General features: G+C 45.0%; 1 protein-coding gene across 4 annotated transcripts in view; it reads left to right on the top strand.

Moving 5' to 3' along the window:
* The window catches only part of PLEKHG4B (pleckstrin homology and RhoGEF domain containing G4B), a 106,545-nt gene that overhangs the window by 65,818 nt on the left and 21,323 nt on the right, over nucleotides 1–19,404 (top strand). For 3 of the 4 annotated variants that reach the window (XM_048510804.1, XM_048510802.1, XM_048510805.1), the window contains 5 exons: nucleotides 313–451; nucleotides 3,444–3,566; nucleotides 5,580–5,744; nucleotides 7,943–8,820; nucleotides 17,971–18,223. In XM_048510804.1, coding sequence (XP_048366761.1) covers nucleotides 313–451; nucleotides 3,444–3,566; nucleotides 5,580–5,744; nucleotides 7,943–8,820; nucleotides 17,971–18,223 — 1,558 coding nt within the window. The remainder of the gene's footprint in view (nucleotides 1–312; nucleotides 452–3,443; nucleotides 3,567–5,579; nucleotides 5,745–7,942; nucleotides 8,821–17,970; nucleotides 18,224–19,404) is intronic. The other variant, XM_048510803.1, reaches the window with a different exon arrangement.

Genomic DNA, 19,404 nt, shown 5'->3' with positions numbered 1-19,404 from the left:
CTTAACCCCAACTGCAACCCGCTGTACTTTGCCCATGCAGAAGCAGCCTAAATCTGACAGTCAAACAGTCTGAGGGAGCTAGAGTCTGGCATATCTCCCCCACATGCACAAAGTTGCATGGAGTATGGCACACAGAGGAATAGATTGGAAGACCTGAGATCTTTTTGTTACCTTGGGCCAAGAAACCTTAGTCTTCTCTTTTGGTCAGCCGAGGTTGCTGTGTGAAAAACCAGGGACGTGCTTAACTTTTGGCATCAAGCGGAATTTAAAAGAACAAAAAAATTGACGGGTACTTATGTTTTCCCACAACAGAGATGCCATGGAAACCGCTACGAGGCTCTATAATCAGGTGGATGAGGAAGTTCATAGACTGGTTCTGTTGTCTAATAAGCGCTTGCAACAACTGGAGAATTTTTTGGCAATGAGGAAATTTGAAGAAGGCTGTGATCAGGTCAGTGCTACTAACTCTTAGATCCAAGTCCGCTGGGGCTTGGCATAGCAATTTAAGAAAATTAATAGGGTCTTGCGGAACACGGAAAGCCAAGCTTAATATTTAGCGTTCCGGGAGCTGCCCATGTGCCAGTCAGCTTCAGAAGATTCCAGAACTTCTTCGAATACAGCTTAGGTATCGCAATGAGACATACAATGAAGAATGCAGTTGAATTTGGTTGGTAGAAGTCTAGAATGAACCAAGAAGATAGTTTGAGAAGGTGGCTGTGTTGGTTTGTAATAGCAGAGCTAGATTCAAGTCTAGGAGCAATCTTGATTTTCATAATTTGACTCGTGCTGCCAAGACAACCTGTTCTCCGACTACATTATTAATCCCATGTGAGCGTGGAATTATGGCAGCATATCTTCGTCTGCTGATTAATCCCACCCAGAGGAGAGCCTTGGCTACTGCAAGATGTAATGTGCTGCCATCAGCTCTCCTGGAGGGAAGATTCAAGAATATGGAACGTTCTAAAAGAGTTTGTTCCTATGATATGACTATGGTTGAAACACTTGACCATTCTTTGTTTCTATGCCCTAAATACAATAAGATACGCATGAAATACATGAATTCCATTTTCTTGGAATGTTCTCAGTGGCATGAGTGTTATAAGATACCCAATCTCCTGAACAGCTCTGATGTGCTTTTTTGTGAAACTGTTGCAAATTTTATACTGGAAATTAGTAATTTTAACTGCATTTCTTAACCTTGTTTTGTTTTAAAATTTTGTCCAGTTTTGTATGCCAATAAAGGCTTGTGTTGTGTTGTAAGTCCAGGAGCACTTTAGAAACCAACGAGATTTGCAAGATATGAGCAGTTGAGAGAGCGTAGTAACGCTTATACCAGGGGTAGGGAACCTGCGGCTCTCCAGATGTTCAGGAACTACAATTCCCATCAGCCAATTGGCCATGCTGGCAGGGGCTGATGGGAATTGTAGTTCCTGAACATCTGGAGAGCCACAGGTTCCCTACCCCTGGCTTATACGAATGTATGACAACCCCCTTTTCAGATGTCGTACCTGTGAAAAACCCAAGCCTTGCATTTAAGTAAATACTGTATGTTTGTGACCTTGGGTAACAGTCACATAATTCTGCTGCTGAACCACCATGGTTCAAAGGTCTTTTTGAAGTTGGGGGTTCACTCTGAGTGCAAAATAGCTGCAGTGTGGTGATAATTCCCTCTGCTGTTTGTTTCTGGAAGCTGGGCACCATGTCTCAAAACATCAGGTGTGTGGGAGGTTCACGCCTAAAGCATGAAGGCCTAACAACATTGTTGTTTTCTGCTGTTCTGGAAGATTGGACCAGAACTAACAGGTTAAAATTAAATTGAAAGAGTTTTCTGCTAAATATGAGGAAAAACTTCCTGACAGAGCAGTTGCTCAGTGGAACAGGCTTCCTCGGGAGATGCTGGCTCACCTTCTTGGGAGGTTTTGAAGCAGAGGCCATCAGACAGCAATGCTGATTCTGTAAACTGAGGCAGATCGTAAAAGGAAGGCCGGCGTTCATCTCTCATGGCTTTGCTTTCTTATAAATCCAGAGGACCCGTGAGGTCCTTCTCAGCTGTATGTTTCTGTTTCTAACACGTTACACTTGTCCGCCATGGGGGCTTTCAGTCAGCCATCCCCTGGGAGATCTACTTCTGGGGCTCAGTTCTGCTCTAATTAAACTTCATTGGGAAATCTGGAGGGGAGATATGCCCAGGGGTCAGGGGATCGCCACATATTCAAGCCAGTGAGCAGTTGGGTTCTCAGTAGGCGCCTTGTACACATATTCTCTTGCCTATAGGTCAGTGATGGTGAACCTTTTCAAGACTGAGTGCCCAAATTGCAACCCAAAAACCACATATTTATCGCAAAGTGCCAACATGGCAATTTAACCTGAATATCAAGGTTTTAGTTTAGAAAAAAACGGTTGGCTCCAAGACATGCATTACTCAGGAGTAAGCTTCGTGGTAGTCGGTGGCTCTGCTTTGAAGCAACTCTGCAACTCTTCCAACGGGTGAATCACGACCCTAGGAGGGTTTACTCAGAAGCAAGCCCCATTGCCAGCAACCAAGCTTACTCCCAGGTAAAGGATCGCGCTTTAGTTCTTTGCATGAAAATCAGTGGGGTTTAACAGTGCTTATCAGGGTTATCTACACTGCTTCCCCAAAACTAGGTCTTAGGTTTAATGCTAATAATCGAGCCCAGCAGCCCAGGCCAGCCTAGATATGGGGTGGGGGGACTCTGTTTGTGCGTGCCCACAGAGAGGGCTCTGAGTGCCACCTCTGGCACCCGTGCCATAGGTTCGCCACCACTGCTATAGGTGAAGGTATTGTGCAAGCACTGGGTCATTACTGACGGGTTTTGTGACATTACTAGGCAGACTATATTTTACTGGATAGTTTGCCATTGCCTTCTCCAGTCATCTACACTTTACCTCTATGTGTTGGGTACTCATTATTTATTTTTTTATTTATTATTCGACTTACAGGCCGCCTCATCCCTGAAGGGCTCCCCCGAAGGGCTCCCTCGAAGGGCTCGAGGCGGCTCATACTGACTTTGGAAAGATGGAAGGCCGAGGTTAACCTTGAGCCAACTACTTGAAACCGACTTCCATTAGGATTGAACTCCGGTCATGAGTAGAACTTAGAGTGAAGTGCTGTAGCTGACCACGCTACACTCCAGAGCTGATGCCTACTAGGCACATACGAATGTTCAGAGAACAGGATGTGTATGCAAGGCACACTGATATACCTTCAAGTGGGAGGCTGAAACGTTTGCCTATAAAAATGACAAAAGCATCATATGTGCCGCAGTTAGGAAAGAGATGGCTTGTATTTTCTTTTTATAATGCTAACGACAAAAAAAGAACAAGTGACTTCTGTACATTAGCCCTTTCTGTAAACAATTTGCTAAAGGGTATCGGATGAGTTGTTTATTAATGATAGTTATAAAGCCTTGCATTCTTTATAGATAAAAGCTTGGTTTGAAAATGAGAGCAAGAAATATCTCGGCCCTTTGGATCAAGAACAGCTTTCCCTTGAAAATGTGAAAACGAAGCAGGAAGAATTCCAAGATTTCCATGAAAGAGCAATGGTAGGTTCATGATTTTTTTGTTTGTTTGGTGAAATTTTTATTTATGTAGCTGAAGCAGCCTTTGCAAATAACATTACGTTTCCAAACTTTAATACGATAGGACTATTAGTTAATATCGCTGCTTCTTGTTTGAGCAGCCAGTACACAGGAAGGAAGGCGTTTAAACAAAGCATTTAAATAAAGAACTTTCCAGCAGATTATCCTTAACCAGTTGAACTAAGCATGGGAGCTTCTTTCATTGCTGTTCTAGGCATCTGTTTGAGGCACAACGATGCTTCCTGATCTTCAGTGCTCAGGAGAAATGATGCATTAGCCTTAACAAACACTCTGTTCTAAGCACATGTTGTGCAAGTGTTGGGCAGGCATCAATACTCTCATTGTGTGAGCTGCAGTTCCATTTGGCCAGTGAGTTTTCAATAGCTGAGTAGTCCATAAGTTCAGGAGAACTCTTGTCCACCAAATGTGGTGATAGCAGCCGGAGCATACAGAGCCAAGAGCTAGAAGGACTAGCAGCACAGAGAGAACTAATGCACAGTGCCAAAGAGGGTGTATTAATGGCCTGGTGCACCTCCTCTCGTTCACCTTGGTATAACTGAAGCACATGGCACCACTTTGTAGCAAAATACCATCTCTATAGGTTTTGTACATTCCTTTCTACAAAACAGAGACCAATCACTCCCAAAAATTGGAAATTGTTTTCTCCCCTCCCCAAACCTCTCTCCCTTTCATTGTGGAATTAAACAAACAAACAAGCCTTGCGTCCAGAAGAAAGGTAATGGTGTGTATGACGTGACTCTGCATCAGACCCAGCGGTCACCAGCTCGTCCTCTTGGACTTCACAGGCCAGATGAGACTCATGCAGTGTGACCTCCACTGTATGGTCCTCAATCTGCACCTCCCCTTCTTCCCCGCAACAGCTGCCAGTAAGTTGCTCCATTACTGCAAGCTGGCTGCAAAGCCAAGAAGGTGTTCACCCTGGAGTATAGGAGAATCCGCTGCCACCATATGACGACTGAGGCTGAGATTAAGCTTGGGAGAGCAACTCTTATCTCACCTCAATCTCGGGTTCTTTTCCCTCCTATTAAACTCCAGACCAGCTGATTGTTCAAGGATTTATTATAAAAGTTCAAAACAAAGAAATAAAACTTAAATGCACGGAGGTCGCTCAACTGGTTACATTACTTTTGGTTCTTTGTCCCCATTCTGGGAACCCATGGCCCAGAGATGCTTCTCTGTCCACGTCTCAAGATGGAATTCCAAAACCTTTGTTTTCCCCTTCTCAGGAAAACTCTGTTCAGGCTATGAGGTAACTTAGGCCTTTGAAGTTTCATCCTAGCACCTCTGCATAGTTTCCTGTCCTCCCTCCAGGAGATCAAAAGGCAAAGATGCTTTTCACAGTCATATGTGGCTTTCCTTTACTGTAGCGATAGCATCTTCCTAGATGGATACTAAGCACTAGATTGCTATCATCATAACAACAACAATGCTGCTTACATTAACTATTTGCTACTGGCACACAGTGCCTACCTCTGCCAGCAACCTTTGGGTTCACGGTCACGGTCACCCAAAGTCAAATGTGGGTGATTCATTGAGGGATGTCGTAGTTTTGTTATTGATTGCTGGATGGAGTGAGTGACAACTGAAGGCTGTGGCAACCTATGGGAGTCAAATCAACTGTTTGCCCATTTCCTCGCCCCCTATCCCTTGTTCTGTGTTAGGTGCCACTCTAACAAACTCTGTGTTTTATAGTGGAGTGTTGATACTGTATGCTGTTGTGATGCCTGGGCTCTGTTGGTGGGTTTTCAGTCAGGTCTGTGGAGAGGTGTATAGGAATGGCACTGTTGATGAGTCCATTTGGACTAAACTATTGATGAGACTCTGAATGGCTGCTGTAACTATCTGTCTTTTATGGACAATTGTTTTATTGTATTTATTGTATTTTGGAATGCCAATAAAGGCTATCATGAATGATAGCATCTTCCATGACAGTGTGTGTCTTGTTTTGTACTGTAGCAATATTCCCAGAAGGGACTACAGGTCATCAAGGAGAATTCTGCATTGAACTCCGAAGAAGAGTTTCAAGCCTTCAGTACGTATCTGAACAACATCCCCATTCAAACAGAGAAGAGGAGGAGGGAGCTGGAGAAGCTGGTCAAGTTATATGAGTTTTATGAAACGGTAAGAACAGTTTTGGAATTGGTCTCTTGCGTCAGGGAAAGGAATGTCGTCGAGGAAGGGATCTGCAGTGTATGGCCCTACTATAATCGCACTTCAGAACATTTAAGTATTGTATTTCACCAAGGCACCTTCTAACGTTTCAGTTTTAGTTGGGGATTTTTAGTTAGTATGCTCCCTTGGGTAGGTTCCTGGGGAGGCTACATAAATGTTTTTTTTTCCTAAATAAATAAAATCTTGCTCATCTACAATGGAATTCATATACTTGCCAGAATAATCTGCTCTGATGACAGACCTTCCGTATCTCAGGGCTGATTGTTCCCCACAATATATATTAGTTACAGAACAGTTTTATATTCTGAAATTGATACCGACAATAGACACAGCCAGTTTCTTCAGCAACAGAGGGCAGGTCCTTCCCAGAAAACAAGGAGCTTAATTTCAACAAAACAGAGTTAACAGCGTGGGAGCCACAGGCTGCGTATACACTTGTAATCTCCCTCGCATTGAGCCTAAATTCCCTTTGGGGTGGATTTTCGGCAGACATTTTCCCCTCTCTCAAACTCACTGCGTCTCAGATCAGAGAATCTCCGTGGTTTCCGAAACATCTGAAAAGCAAGTTTCCCTCTCCCTTCCCAAGGAAAGCAAAAGGAGACAGCTTGCGTTCGGCTTGCATCGAGTTTTCTCACTCCTCACCTTCCCCAACAGCAGTTCCTCCCACTCTTCAGGGCAGCAGTTCAAAGTAATCAGAAGAGCTTTCTTTTAAAAAAAAAATTACGCTGCATTTCTATTGTTGGAACAGTACGCAGGTGAAATCTACATGAAATTTACATGGTCTAGCAAAATGACGCTAGACTTGTATGGCATAAACACACACACACACACACACACACACACACACACACACACACACACACACACACACACACACACACACAGAAGCAGAGAGCAACCTCCCCAGGTAGTGGTTGCATGGAGACATTGGGTGAGTGAAATGGGGGGTCAGCTTAGCTGGGGACACTACACTGCAATAGAGTCCCACTTTTACAACAACAACAACAAAGTGGGGGAAACCACTGTGTAGCTGACAGCCACTGGGTAAGCACTGCATGCATAAAGGGCCACAGGAACACCCTGGGAACAGTTTTGCATGTGATCTGCATGTTGTCCTGAATTCCTGTGTGCACAGTTGTACTGGCAGAGATTGCAGTGTCTATGCAGAAGGAGTTTTAGCTTTCTTCTCTATACTGTCACCCTGAACTGAAGTGGTCAAGGGAAGGAATTATCTGTTCCCATTTTAAAAGATCATATGGCACCATGTGGTCTTCTCCCGTGAAACAAATGCAGCATGTGTGTGTTTGTGGGTCATGGTCCCAGTCTAGAGCAGAGACCATTCACTCAGGAGCTGAGGACGACACACAAGTTGCATATGACAACGCCCCGCACACACACACTCAGTGAAGCCATCTCATGGAAACAGAATTTAAGGGGCCAGGAAGTCCTTGGCAATGACATCATTTATGCATGTGGCCAGCCTGGCTAAATACATTGCCGCTGTTCCATCTGACCTCCCATGAGCATAAGGGTGGGCCGGGGGAGGGAAATGGCACCATCTGACGTTATATGGTTCCTGGTTTTATGTAATGATGTTTAGTTGTTTTATGTTGTGTTTTTAAGCTGTTTTATATTATTGTTGTTTCACCGCTCAGAGCCCTTCGGGGATTGGGCAGTATAAGAAAACTAATAAAACACAATAAAATAAACAAACAAACACACATGGCAAGCAAACAAACAAACAAACAGGAGCAGCAGTGGCGCAGGAGGTTAAGAGCTCGTGTATCTAATCTGGAGGAACCGGGTTTGATTCTCTGCTCTGCCGCCTGAGCTGTGGAGGCTTCTCTGGGGAATTCAGGAAGGTGGGGCTGAGAGAGCTCCGAGAAGCTGTGACTAGCCTGTGCACACCCACACACGCCAGCTGGATGGCTTTGGGCTAGTCACAGCTTCTCGGAGCTCTCTCAGCCCCACCTTCCTCACAGGGTGTTTGTTGTGAGGGGAGAAGGGCAAGGAGATTGTAAGCCCCTTTGAGTCTCCTTACAGGAGAGAAAGGGGGGATATAAATCCAAACTCTTCTTCTTATTCATCCTTCATTAAATTGTGTAGCTGTTTTATTTGGGGTTTCTTTTGTCTTGCTTCTCTCCCAGGCTCACAGGTGGATGGTTCATTGCAAGGAGTATCTTGAGCACCTTTCAGTGGAAGCCAGATATTCCCCATCGGCAATCCAGTGTTTGCAAAGTTACCACCAAGAAGCTGCGAAGGTTTCTGCGGAGAACTTTCAGAGAGTCAACGAGGTTATTATTGCCCTGGGTAGCAAAGAGGAACTAAACCGGTGGAATATCTTATGGCTGAAATGTCAGCAGGCCAAGCACCACTTAGAAGAGGTCCTTTCTGAAGCCCTTTCCAGCAAAGAAGAAGCCAGCAGTCCTCTCAGTGAGACTTGCCAAAGGGTTAGCCATAGACCAGGAGGCGAGTCTGGAATTCAGCACTACTGTACCACTAGCCCTGATGATAGCTTGTGGGACACTAAGTCGCTCTGTATGTTTCAGCAGAGCGGCTTGCCAGTGGACGTCTCTCTTTTTGACAACCAAAGAGATGCCACTCAAGCCACAGAGGCATTTTCTCCTGTTAACCCTTCCCAGCTGCAAGCACTCCTACCACTGTTGGGCAGGTTTCAAAGGACTAGCTGTGCTTCAGAAGATTTGGACAACATCTCCACCTGCTATTCGGAGCCAGTCCAAACTCCCACCACCCGTCACAGGAAACACCCGCTGAAGAAGATAATGAAGAAGACACAGAGCTTTGAACTGACCCGACATGAGAGCAGCCACTGTGAACAGCATCACCCGGGATATAATGGAGTTTACATCAGAGGGCTGGAGGTAGCCAGTAACGTCGCCGCAGAGACGAGACACACGCAGCGTTCAAACGTTAAAAGCCCTTTGATTGGTAGAAATCGCAGCTTATCATCTCCGTCCAGAATTCACCATGTGGCAGAAGACGACGAGAGAAAAAGAGCGGGAAGGTGAGAGAGGGCAGCTACAGGGTTCCTTTTGGCCAACGTGCCGCAACCCCAGAAGTGGTATAGAGCTTTAAGCATGTTCTCATGAGGGTGCAACCCAATTAAAGATTTTTAGTCTCCTAACTGTCTTGCTTTTAATCATTCATTAACAAATATTGCAGCAAATCATTGGAGGTTATTGAGGGTCTTCAATGGAGATATTTGTCCTTGAATGACAAATGGACCGTTTTTGTCTTCTATTTTTTACCATTGTTCTGTGTACTAAATAACATGTAGAGGAATCACCATTTACTCTAATCTATTTATATTCTAACCTTTATATCCAGCCTTTGTGACTCCATAGAGATCTTAGAACGGCTAATATTTGAAAAACACTTTTTGGGTCTGAGCGTCTAAGATCAACCAAAGGATAGGTTTGTTTTCATGCCATCGTTCAGTTCAAGGGGACGCGGCTGCATTTTTAAGCCCATAATGCTGTCAGGAGGAAGAGCGTTGCTGCTGCTCTTCCCGGTTAGGGTGTTTGTGCAGCTGAAGGCAAAAACATTGGGAGTGATCCTTAACAGGCGTACTCAGAATTAAGTCCCATTTTATTCAGTGGGGCTTACTGCTGGGAAACGATTCTCGGGGCTACCCATTCCATTGAAGTGAATGGGATTGTCTGCATAAATAGGAGCTCTGTGCCCATATTGGAGGGGCTTACTGCTGGGAAACTATTCTCGGGGCTACCCATTCCATTGAAGTGAATGGGATTGTCTGCATAAACAGGAGCTCTGTGCCCATATTGGAGGGCCTGTAAGGTGGCCCATGAATTTAATAACTATGCTGTTTTTGTGCACTTGATCCTTCACTTTTATATGAGATGGTTGTTACAATTATTAGTGTTTTGTGGTCTACGAATACTTGATGATATAATGGAATAAAGTATGAGTGTGTGAACTTCTCCCCAAAACACTTAAATGGTGCCACATATCCAGCATCTGTTTGCCAGTTGCTGATAAATCCAAATACGTTCATACACTGAATAACACATTTTGAGTCCACTTTCAATGCACTTTCGCGGTCGTTTGCAAGTGATTTTGCTGTTTCACACAGTAAACTCCATTTGCAAAGAGCATTATTTAGTGTATGTGGAAGTGCTTAGTCTTGAACATCAGTGCTTTGGAATCACTAAAGCGGAGGGGTGGGAGCTGATATTCAAATATTTGGATTTGAAACACACGTTTGAGAGAATGCACCATTTGATGCTCTACTACCACACAAAAAATGGACAATTTTATTTATCTCCTAAAATATCTCAATATGCCCAGGTAACAGATGTCATTGCATGCAACATAATGGCCCACTGTAGACTTTTACCTTGGCCCTAGTGTTTTCATATTTCATACATTCCATCAAGTGTGATCCATGCAAGTCATACAGACAGGGGTCACCAGCCATTTGCCCATCTTGACTAAAAGCCTTTCTACACTGCCTGTATTCTGAAGAGATCTTTTGTTCCGCCTGTCAACAGGTGAGGCAGAGGAGGGGAGGCTGTGTACATTAAAAGGTGGGGGGAGGAATTTTAGTCTTCTCATCTTTGCTCAGATTTTGCCTTCTCTTCCTGTTCCCTTCTGCAGGCGCAACAAAAGGCAAATGCTAAAGGAGCAGCAGTGGCCTAGTGGTTAAGAGCAGGTGTACTCTAATTTGGAGGAACTGGGTTTGATTCCCCGCTCTGCCACTTGAGCTGTGGAGGCTTATCTGGGGAATTCAGATTAGCCTGTGCACTCCCACACACACCAACTGGGTGACCTTGGGCTAGTCACAGTTCTTCTGAGCTCTCTCAGTCCCACCTACCTCACAGGGTGTTTGTTGTGAGGGGGGAGGGGAAAGGAGTTTGTAAGCCCCTTTGAGTCTCCTTGCAGGAGAGAAAGGGGGGATACAAATCCAACTCTTCTTCTTCTTCTTCTTCTTCTACTACTACTACTACTACTACTACTACTACTACTACTACTACTACTACTACTACTACTACTAAAGGGCTTGCAGCAGATGAATCTAGTGCTTGCCCAAGTCAGTTCTTGGAAGTGGCTGTGGCCTGGTGGTGCAGCATCTGCTCGGCATGCAAAAGGTCCTAAGTTCTGCCCCTGGTTTCTCCAGTAAGGATCAGGTTCCAGGTGATGTGAAGGAACCCATTTCGTAAGGTCTCCAGTACTCGACTCCTCCTTTCTTGACATTTACCTTTCTCCGATAGTTCACACTGCATAGGTATTTTCAACTACTGGGCTGGAATAACCCTGTTTTTCTGAGCAAATACTTTTCTTATTTATGTATTTACTTTTTTACGGTCCTCCTTTCTTACTGGGCCTCAAGGCGAATTACCCAGAATGAATCAATACAATCAACAGAGGGGGATGTCCAAAAGACAGTGCAGTAGGGTTTGACTTGAAGAAATCCGGAGGCGTCCAAAGGTGAAACAAAACATAAGTATTAATATGACACACTGAGTACATAAGTCACACAGTAGGATTTCAGCCGTTTAGCAGGTCGTAGGTAAATGTTGTGGCCACGTGAAACAATTTATTTATATTTATTCAATAAATTTATTGGCTTTTGACCAATGGAGTTTGCAACCCAAATGGCAAACAACATGGTCCCTCATAAACTCTGAGACTGCCCTTTAAAAAATTCATCATCATCATCATCATCATAAGAGTTTGGATTTATATCCCCCCTTTCTCTCCTGAAGGAGACATCAAGGGGGTTCCAATCTCCTTGCCCTTCCCCCCTCACAACAAACACCCTGTGAGGTAGGTGGGGCTGAGAGAGCTCCTAAAAACTGTGACTAGCCCAAGGTCACCCAGCTGGCGTATGTGGGAGTGTACAGGCTAATCTGAATTCCCCAGAGAAGCCTCCACAGCTCAGGCGGCAGAGCTGGGAATCAAACCCGGTTCCTCCAGATTAGATACACGAGCTCTTAACCTCCTACGCCACTGCTGTGAAGTAAAGCTGTGCTGTGGCTCAGCCATGGAGAAGAAAAGAAAAGCCAGCCTATTGGGGGGTACAGCAGTGAGAAACTAAACACAGAAGTTAAGTCTACCATTGAAGCTTAGTTCTGTCTCCCTCCCTGCTCTGGCAGTCCCGTGGCTCTTCTTTTGAGCTGAAGCAAGTGAGGTTTTCCTTTGATGCAGTTCAAAGAGGAAATCCCCAGGAAGCCCACAAGTCATGATGGGAAGAAACGTGATGTCATGCAGAGGGTCCCTTTCCAAATGGGGTCAGGCTGCTGTCTATTCTGGAGAAAATCCCTGTGTACAAGCATCCCGAGTCACTAGACGCATGCCTTTCTTTTTTTTAAGCTGAAGCAAATTCTAATTGTGATCACAACATCCTGGTTAACTATGGAAGGTGTGGTTTTTTTTTTATAGTGGGGGAGTTGTCTGGCCACGATGTGTTCAAGGGATTATTATTATTATTTATTATTATTATTATTTATTAAATTTCGTATTCCGCCCTATCCCCGAAGGGGTCAGGGCGGTGTACAGATAAAACATCAGTTAAAAACATACATATAATTAAAACAACAGTCATATCTTAAAACATCGCTCACGCCCTTACGAAACCCTCCTAATGCGAAATAATGGGTCCTGATGGTATTAGGGCCCATGGGGGTAAAAAGGAGGGGGCAGGGGCACCCTCAGCGGCCGGTCTCCAAGGCCCGGTGGAACAACCCAGTCTTACAGGCCCTGCGGAAATCCCCCCTCCCCCAAATTTTCTATAGGGATTTAAAGAATCCCCAGAATATACCCTGTGCCTACAAGAGCCTCTCCAAAAGGAGAGGCTCAGGTCTGGTGACCATAACTGCAGGAGTTACCAAAATTACCGGGGCCTGGTTGTAACCTGTTCTGTTAGTTGGCCGTGGTGTTCCAGAAACACAGTTGTTATGACCCTGCACTGCACCCTCCTGAAATGTCTAACAACAACTCACACCACCCACCACCCACCACCCACTTCAGACTAGGACCATGGTGGCAAACCTTTGGCACTCCAGATGTTATGGACTACAATTCCCACCAGTCCCTGCCAGCATGGCCATAACATCTGGAGTGCCAAAGGTTCGCCACCACTGGACTAGGATATCAGGACTCAGGGGTCTCCATGGCAAAGGGAGCTTTGACACTTGAAGCTGACGCCCTGGAAATCTTGCCAGCCTGTGAGGCGCTGCTGGATCCGAACCTGTCTCATCTCAAAATAATTCCTCTGTTGCTTAGAGCAGCCGTGTCAAACTTCTTCGTTGTGAGGGCCAGATATGACACCAGTGGGACTTGGTTTGGCCGGGACGTGGGTGGGTGGGTGGGTTGGCTGCCTCGGCTGGCACCAGAACCACACTGGAGGGGTGCCTGGACTGGCGAGCCCGCAGCAGGGTACAGTGGCTGCCTCGAGAGGGCTTATCGGGGCCGCCAGTCAGCTGCAGAAGCACCCCCCTGCTCCCCATCTGCGCACTTGTGCTCGTTTCTTTTTCCTCGGACTGAATTTCCCCCTAAAAATAAACCCATTGCAGTGGATCGGAACCTCCTCTGAGAATTCCACACCAGGGGAAGACTTCTTCTGGAGTAAACCCGCTCTGCAAGCACCGTGGATCCACAGGATCCAATCTTCCCTTATTTTCAGCGACAGCTGAATGTAAATGGTCTTTAAAAGGTGTGCACTATGTAAATGGCGTAAAGGAAACAAAGTAATAATGACAGTCACAAAAAAACATTGGGGTGTCCACCCCAAATCATGAAGAAATGAAAATGCCTCCTTTGGTACATTCCAGCTCAAATCCCATGGAAGTCCACTTAAGCCACCCTACTCTGCGTAGGATTGCAGTAAAACAGGATTTTTCTGTGCTCTTCGTTACTCCTACTCCGCTAAACATAAAAGAAATGAGATCTTAATTAGAGATACCCCCCTCCCACCCGGGGATAATAATATTTGGAATGTATAACATTTTCCCACAGTAGCTGGGGAGAAAGGCTCGACTGAGTGACGTGAGAAATACGCACCCGGTCGGCTTCTGACAGGCCAGGGGGGGCCTTCAGTTTCTCCCTTGTCCACTGTATACCCCCCTGTCCTGTCCCAGGAAGCCGAATTACCACACCCATTTAAAAAGGAGCCATAGCCAGCTTCCGGGGGGGGGGCGTGTTTTCTAGGAGCAGCAGTGGCGTAGGAGGTTAAGAGCTCGTGTATCTAATCTGGAGGAACCGGGTTTGATTCTCCGCTCTGCCGCCTGAGCTGTGGAGGCTTCTCTGGGGAATTCAGATTAGCCTGTGCACTCCCACACACGCCAGCTGGGTGACCTTGGGCTAGTCACAGCTTCTCGGAGCTCTCTCAGCCCCACCCACCTCACAGGGTGTTTGTTGTGAGGGGGGAAGGGCAAGGAGATTGTAAGCCCCTTTGAGTCTCCTGCAGGAGAGAAGGGGGGATATAAATCCAAACTCCTCCTCCTTCTCCTCCTCCTCTTCCTCCTCCTCCTCCTCGTCATCTTCTTCTTCTTCTTCTTCCTCCTCCTCCTCCTCCTCCTCCTCCTCCTCCTCCTCCTTCTTCTTCTTGGAGCTCTCTCAGCCCCACCTACCTCACACATGTTTGTTGTGAGGGGGGAAGGGCAAGGAGATTGTCAGCCCCTTTGAGTCTCCTGCCGGAGAGAAAGGGGGGATATAAATCCAAACTCTTCTTCTTCTTCCTCCTTGGCTTCCAAAGTGGAGTGCTGTTTTGAGCTTCCGCGAGAGGGCATATGTGCTGTCATCACCGTGTTTCTGGGTTTTCATGGCCTTTAATATGCTCTTTTAAAACTGCTTTGTTCTGCCCTTTTTCGGAAGGACACTATCTAAGCCTGTTATCATGATCTCTGGAAGACGAGGTTAGCCAGTATGGACCATTCTTGCTTGAGAGTGGAGTGCAGGGTGCCCCTCATTCCAGCCACACTAGCTTCTAGGCTCAATCCAAAGTGCTGGTATTGACCTTTAAAGCCCTGTATGCCTGGAACCAACATACTTTAAGGGCCACCTTTTCCTGTATGAGCTGACTTGCTCACTCTGGTCCTCTTTGGAGGCCTCGTTTGGGTTGCCCCCACTGCCTGAGGCTAGACGGTGGTGACCCAATAAAGGGCCTTCTCGGTTGTAGCACCAAAATTTTGGAACTCCTCCAGGGAGATTTGACTGTCTCCCTCTGTGCTTGGTACATAGTTCTTCCGCTGTGATGGCCATCCTTCATTCTCTCATTAATGGTGATTCCTCCTGAGCTCCTTGGATCATTGCAACTGGGTGTAAGTTGGCATTTGCAGAACCGGCTGAGAAAGTTGTTGCTTTTCAAGGAAGCTGCTTGGGCCATACCTTGACCATAGCTTCCCTAAGGTCAGAGGTTTCCTGAAGTCACCCACCTGCCTCTTCCATTCATCCATATTATAGCAGAACACAAGTTGAATCTCTACCCCCCCCCCCCCCCGTCCAAATAAGAAAGTCCCTGCTCTTTGTCTGGCCAAAATACTTTCTGTTGCCCAACAGTTCTAATTTGTCCTTTCACTAAAGGTAAGGACGTCCTGTGAATAATCTGTGCATATTTTCCCCTCCTGTTTTGCCAAGAACTTAACTCTCTAACAGCATTGTTGTGGAATTATTTCAATCCAAAAAGGTGCATAACTACCAGCAGTGGCATAGGAGGTTAAGAGCAGGTGCACTCTAATCTGGAGGAACCGGGTTTGATTCTCCGTTCTGCCGCCTGAGCTGTGGAGGCTTCTCTCAGCCCCACCTACCTCACAGGGTGTTTGTTCTGAGGGGGGATTGTAAGCCCCTTTGAGACTCCTGCAAGAGAGAAAGGGGGGATATAGATCCAAACTCTTCTTCTTCTTCTTCTCTCATAAGAACATAACAACTAGCCTGCTGGATCAGACCAGAGTCCATCTAGTCCAGCTCTCTGCTACTCGCAGTGGCCCACCAGGTGCCTTTGGGAGCTCACCAAGCAGAATGTGAAAGCAATGGCCTTCTGCGGCTGTTGCTCCCGAGCACCTGGTCTGTTAAGGCATTTGCAATCTCAGATCAAATCTCCATGTGTAAAGCGACTTTGGACTTCCCTGAATGGACAGATCTTCCATTTTCCCACCCACCCCCTCCCAGTGCATATACATAAAAGTTCTTTGTGGTATGGCCGTGAGGTCTGGTATTTAAGTTTAAAAAAAACCCTCTGGAAATGCAAAGGCCTTGGATGTGTCTTAAAGTCGCTCTTTGGATCCGACCTTCGTGATGCTTCCAGTGCCTCTGTTTGCCTTCTGATCTTTCCAGTAGGAACTCCCTGTTTGTTGAAAGCCGCATTGTTTAGGCGAAGCTCGTGAGAAAGCAGCTGTACATCATCTCCGGAATGTCCTTCTGTTTCCCCCCAGAATGTAAACACAGAAAAGGTCGTGGCGGTTCTGCAGCTGTAATTGGAAACTTTTCTATACCATGGGGGAACTTTTCAAAGCACAAACTTATTTTGTCTCCCTGGTGGCTTATTGTTCTCATTCATCCCCTGTCGACTGTTGGGAGTCAGTTCTGCCCTGTTTGACCTGTGAATACTTTGCTGTCATCTTGGGGACGGGGCAGAGAAGAGAACGGGGGAATGTGTTGAGCAGACAAGAATGTTAAAGTTATGAGATACAAGTTTGTCACCCGGATGGCAAAATGCAGCGGAGGCACGCCGGTAAGCTTAGCACGGCAGTGACCAAATCAAGTCAATCTTTATCATGGTCACAGACTAGCATAAAGCAAATAAAAGAAAAGATCAAACATATTAAAACAGTAGCTATGTATCCTTGGAAGAACTCTATAATTCCCGAAGCCTAAAAAAAGCCCAAAATATCCTGAGAGACCCGTCTCATCCAGCACACTCTCTTTTTGAACTGTTACCATCCTGCAGACGATACAGGTCTATCAAAACTAGGACAAAGAGGCTTAGAGACAGCTTCTACTCTAGAGCTGTGGATATGCTGAACTCCGTGGCTTCGTGTTGATGTGTTTGGGGCTGTGTAGGGATGGGTGGAGGAAGGGGAAAGTGAGGATGGGGTATGAGTCTGAAATTGTGTGCATCGAGGAATGCTGCTGTAAATTTCGTTGTGCGTGCACAATGACCATAAAATGCTTATGCTTATGCTAAAAAGAAATAAAAAGAAAAACCTACTGGGCAAAGGACGTTGGGAACACAAAAGGTATGGACATATAAAGGAAACAGAATAAAAGTATAAATACTAAGGTGGAATAAAAACTTTAAAAATCTATAAAAGGGGAATAGACATATGATATGAACAATACAATTGGTAAATTAACGGCTATAGGTATCAAATCATTAAGCCTGCTTTATTGCACAGATCGTCCTGCGACGTGTTTCAAGCGCTGCTGCACAGAACTCTGAATGTTCTGGCAGGAGAGATATCTGCAAGCAGCGCGGAAATATAACATTATTCCTTTCAACCTGGAAATGTATATAGCAGTGGTGAAATAAAACTAATACTTTTTACAAAATAATACTGACAGTGGAGAGGCCCGTGTTTTATTGAGCAATAATGTTTAGCAAGCAATCACACAAACCTCTCTCCATGGTACTAACTCCAGGGTTTGGGGAGCCTTGGGCAAAAACCCTTTAATGGCAGCATTGAATCTGGAAGAGGTGAAACATAACTCTTGGGAGACATGCCAAATGAGAACAGCGGTACTGTGCAGGCTAGAAGCCCTTTACTGGGAAAGGCTTTGTCCTTCTACAGAGGTCACCTGCAGACAGTATCTTGAGCAAGAATGCAGGACAATTGAAGGGAATCATTCCATATCCAGAGATAAAGTCTACTCCATGGGTCTGCAACCTGCGGCTCTCCAGATGTTCATGGACTACAGTTCCCATCAGCCCCTGACAGCATGGTCAATTGGCCCCTGGTCTCCTCGGTACTTTCTGGCAATCCATGAGCATTTGTTTTTGGAAGGGCCTTTGGCAATTCATAGTTATGTCTTGGGAGTCCACTGCAGGCATGCTTCCATCTGTCAGGGTGCTTGCATGTCTTTGGAAGCTAGAATTGGTTCACAGATGTCATATAGTGAGTTAAGAACTGTGCTTCTCAAGTGACTATTAATTAGGACTGTCTGTGCCCCATCTGTTTTTTCTCTCTCTCTCTTTCAGTAGCAAAGTGCACCATATAATGGATGAGATGATCACCACAGAAAGGGAATATGTCAGATCCTTAGGCTACATCATTGACAGTTACTTTCCAGAAATGGAGAGGGTCGACTTACCTCAGGACTTGCGAGGGAAACGCAACATCATCTTTGGGAATTTGGAAAAGCTCTATGATTTCCACTGTCATTATTTCCTGAAAGAGTTGGAACGTTGTACCGACAACCCGCTGCGGGTCAGCCATTCTTTTCTCAGACATGTAAGTCCCGTTTTCCAAAGTGGGATGGAGCATTTTTGTCGGATTCTGGGTACTGACCACAGCATATAACTTTTCATTTCTTCTTGTTCAACTGCCACATTTTGTTATATCTCAACAGCTTGCTTGTATAGATGATTGTCCAGTCATGCCTTGTGGCAGACTCCCTCCTCCATGTAGTCCAACTCAGATCAAAACAGACCCTTATTTCCTTGTTATGCCATGCTGGCATTTATTAATGCATTTTATATTCTGTGAGTCAATCTTTATCACAACCCATAGACTATTCAGAAACCCTGTTATAAAATTAATTACCTACACTATTTAAAAATTAATTACTTTCATAAAATCTCAACAACACATAATTCTAATATATCTAGCAGTTTAAAAAATAGAATTTAATTTTTAAACTGTTAGATATATTAGAATTATGTGTTGTTGAGATTTTATGTAGGTAATTAATTTTTAAGTAGTGTAGGTAATTAAGTAGGTAATTAAGTAGTGTAGGTAACATCACCGGGACCCATTATTCTCTCTTTATTCCTTTTTGGGAGGGTTATGTAAGGGTTTCGTGGGACGCTGTGTTAGGTTATAATTGCTGTTTATATTGCATTTATGTTTTTATATATAATGTTTTATATTGTACACCTCCCTGAGCCCTTCGGGGATAGGGTGGTATATTAAATCTAATAAATAACAACAACAACACTAATAATAATAATAATAATAATAATAATAATAATAATAATAATAATAATAATAATAATAATAATAATTAATCCATGGGATGTAGGTCTGTATATTCACTGCAAAGAGGAAAAATTCAGTAGTTCTTTGGTTTTCAGTTCCCCTTTCATACTGCAACTCAAGGCAGATTACGCAAGCTAAATGGATACGATCAGGATCATAAATCTAATAGTCAATGTAATAGAACTCAGAACTGTAGGAATTTGAGATCCGTCATCTGAACAAAGCACAATACGACCTGTTAAACAATGAAGAATGTCCGTCGAAACACCGTGGATTTTGCTGAGCCACTCATGTTATTATGTCTCTTTATTTCCTTTATAAAAATTCCATTCTGAACCGTTCTGTTTTTGCATGCTTTGTGAAATGCCTGGGGTGGGTCTGAGAGTCTTCCTGAGCTCTTAAGGCAGGGCATTCGACAGGGTGGAGGCCACAAC

Source organism: Sphaerodactylus townsendi, linkage group LG11 (genome assembly GCF_021028975.2).
Source record: "Sphaerodactylus townsendi isolate TG3544 linkage group LG11, MPM_Stown_v2.3, whole genome shotgun sequence".
NCBI lineage: Eukaryota > Metazoa > Chordata > Lepidosauria > Squamata > Sphaerodactylidae > Sphaerodactylus > Sphaerodactylus townsendi.
This window is presented reverse-complemented; position numbering and strand designations above follow the sequence as displayed.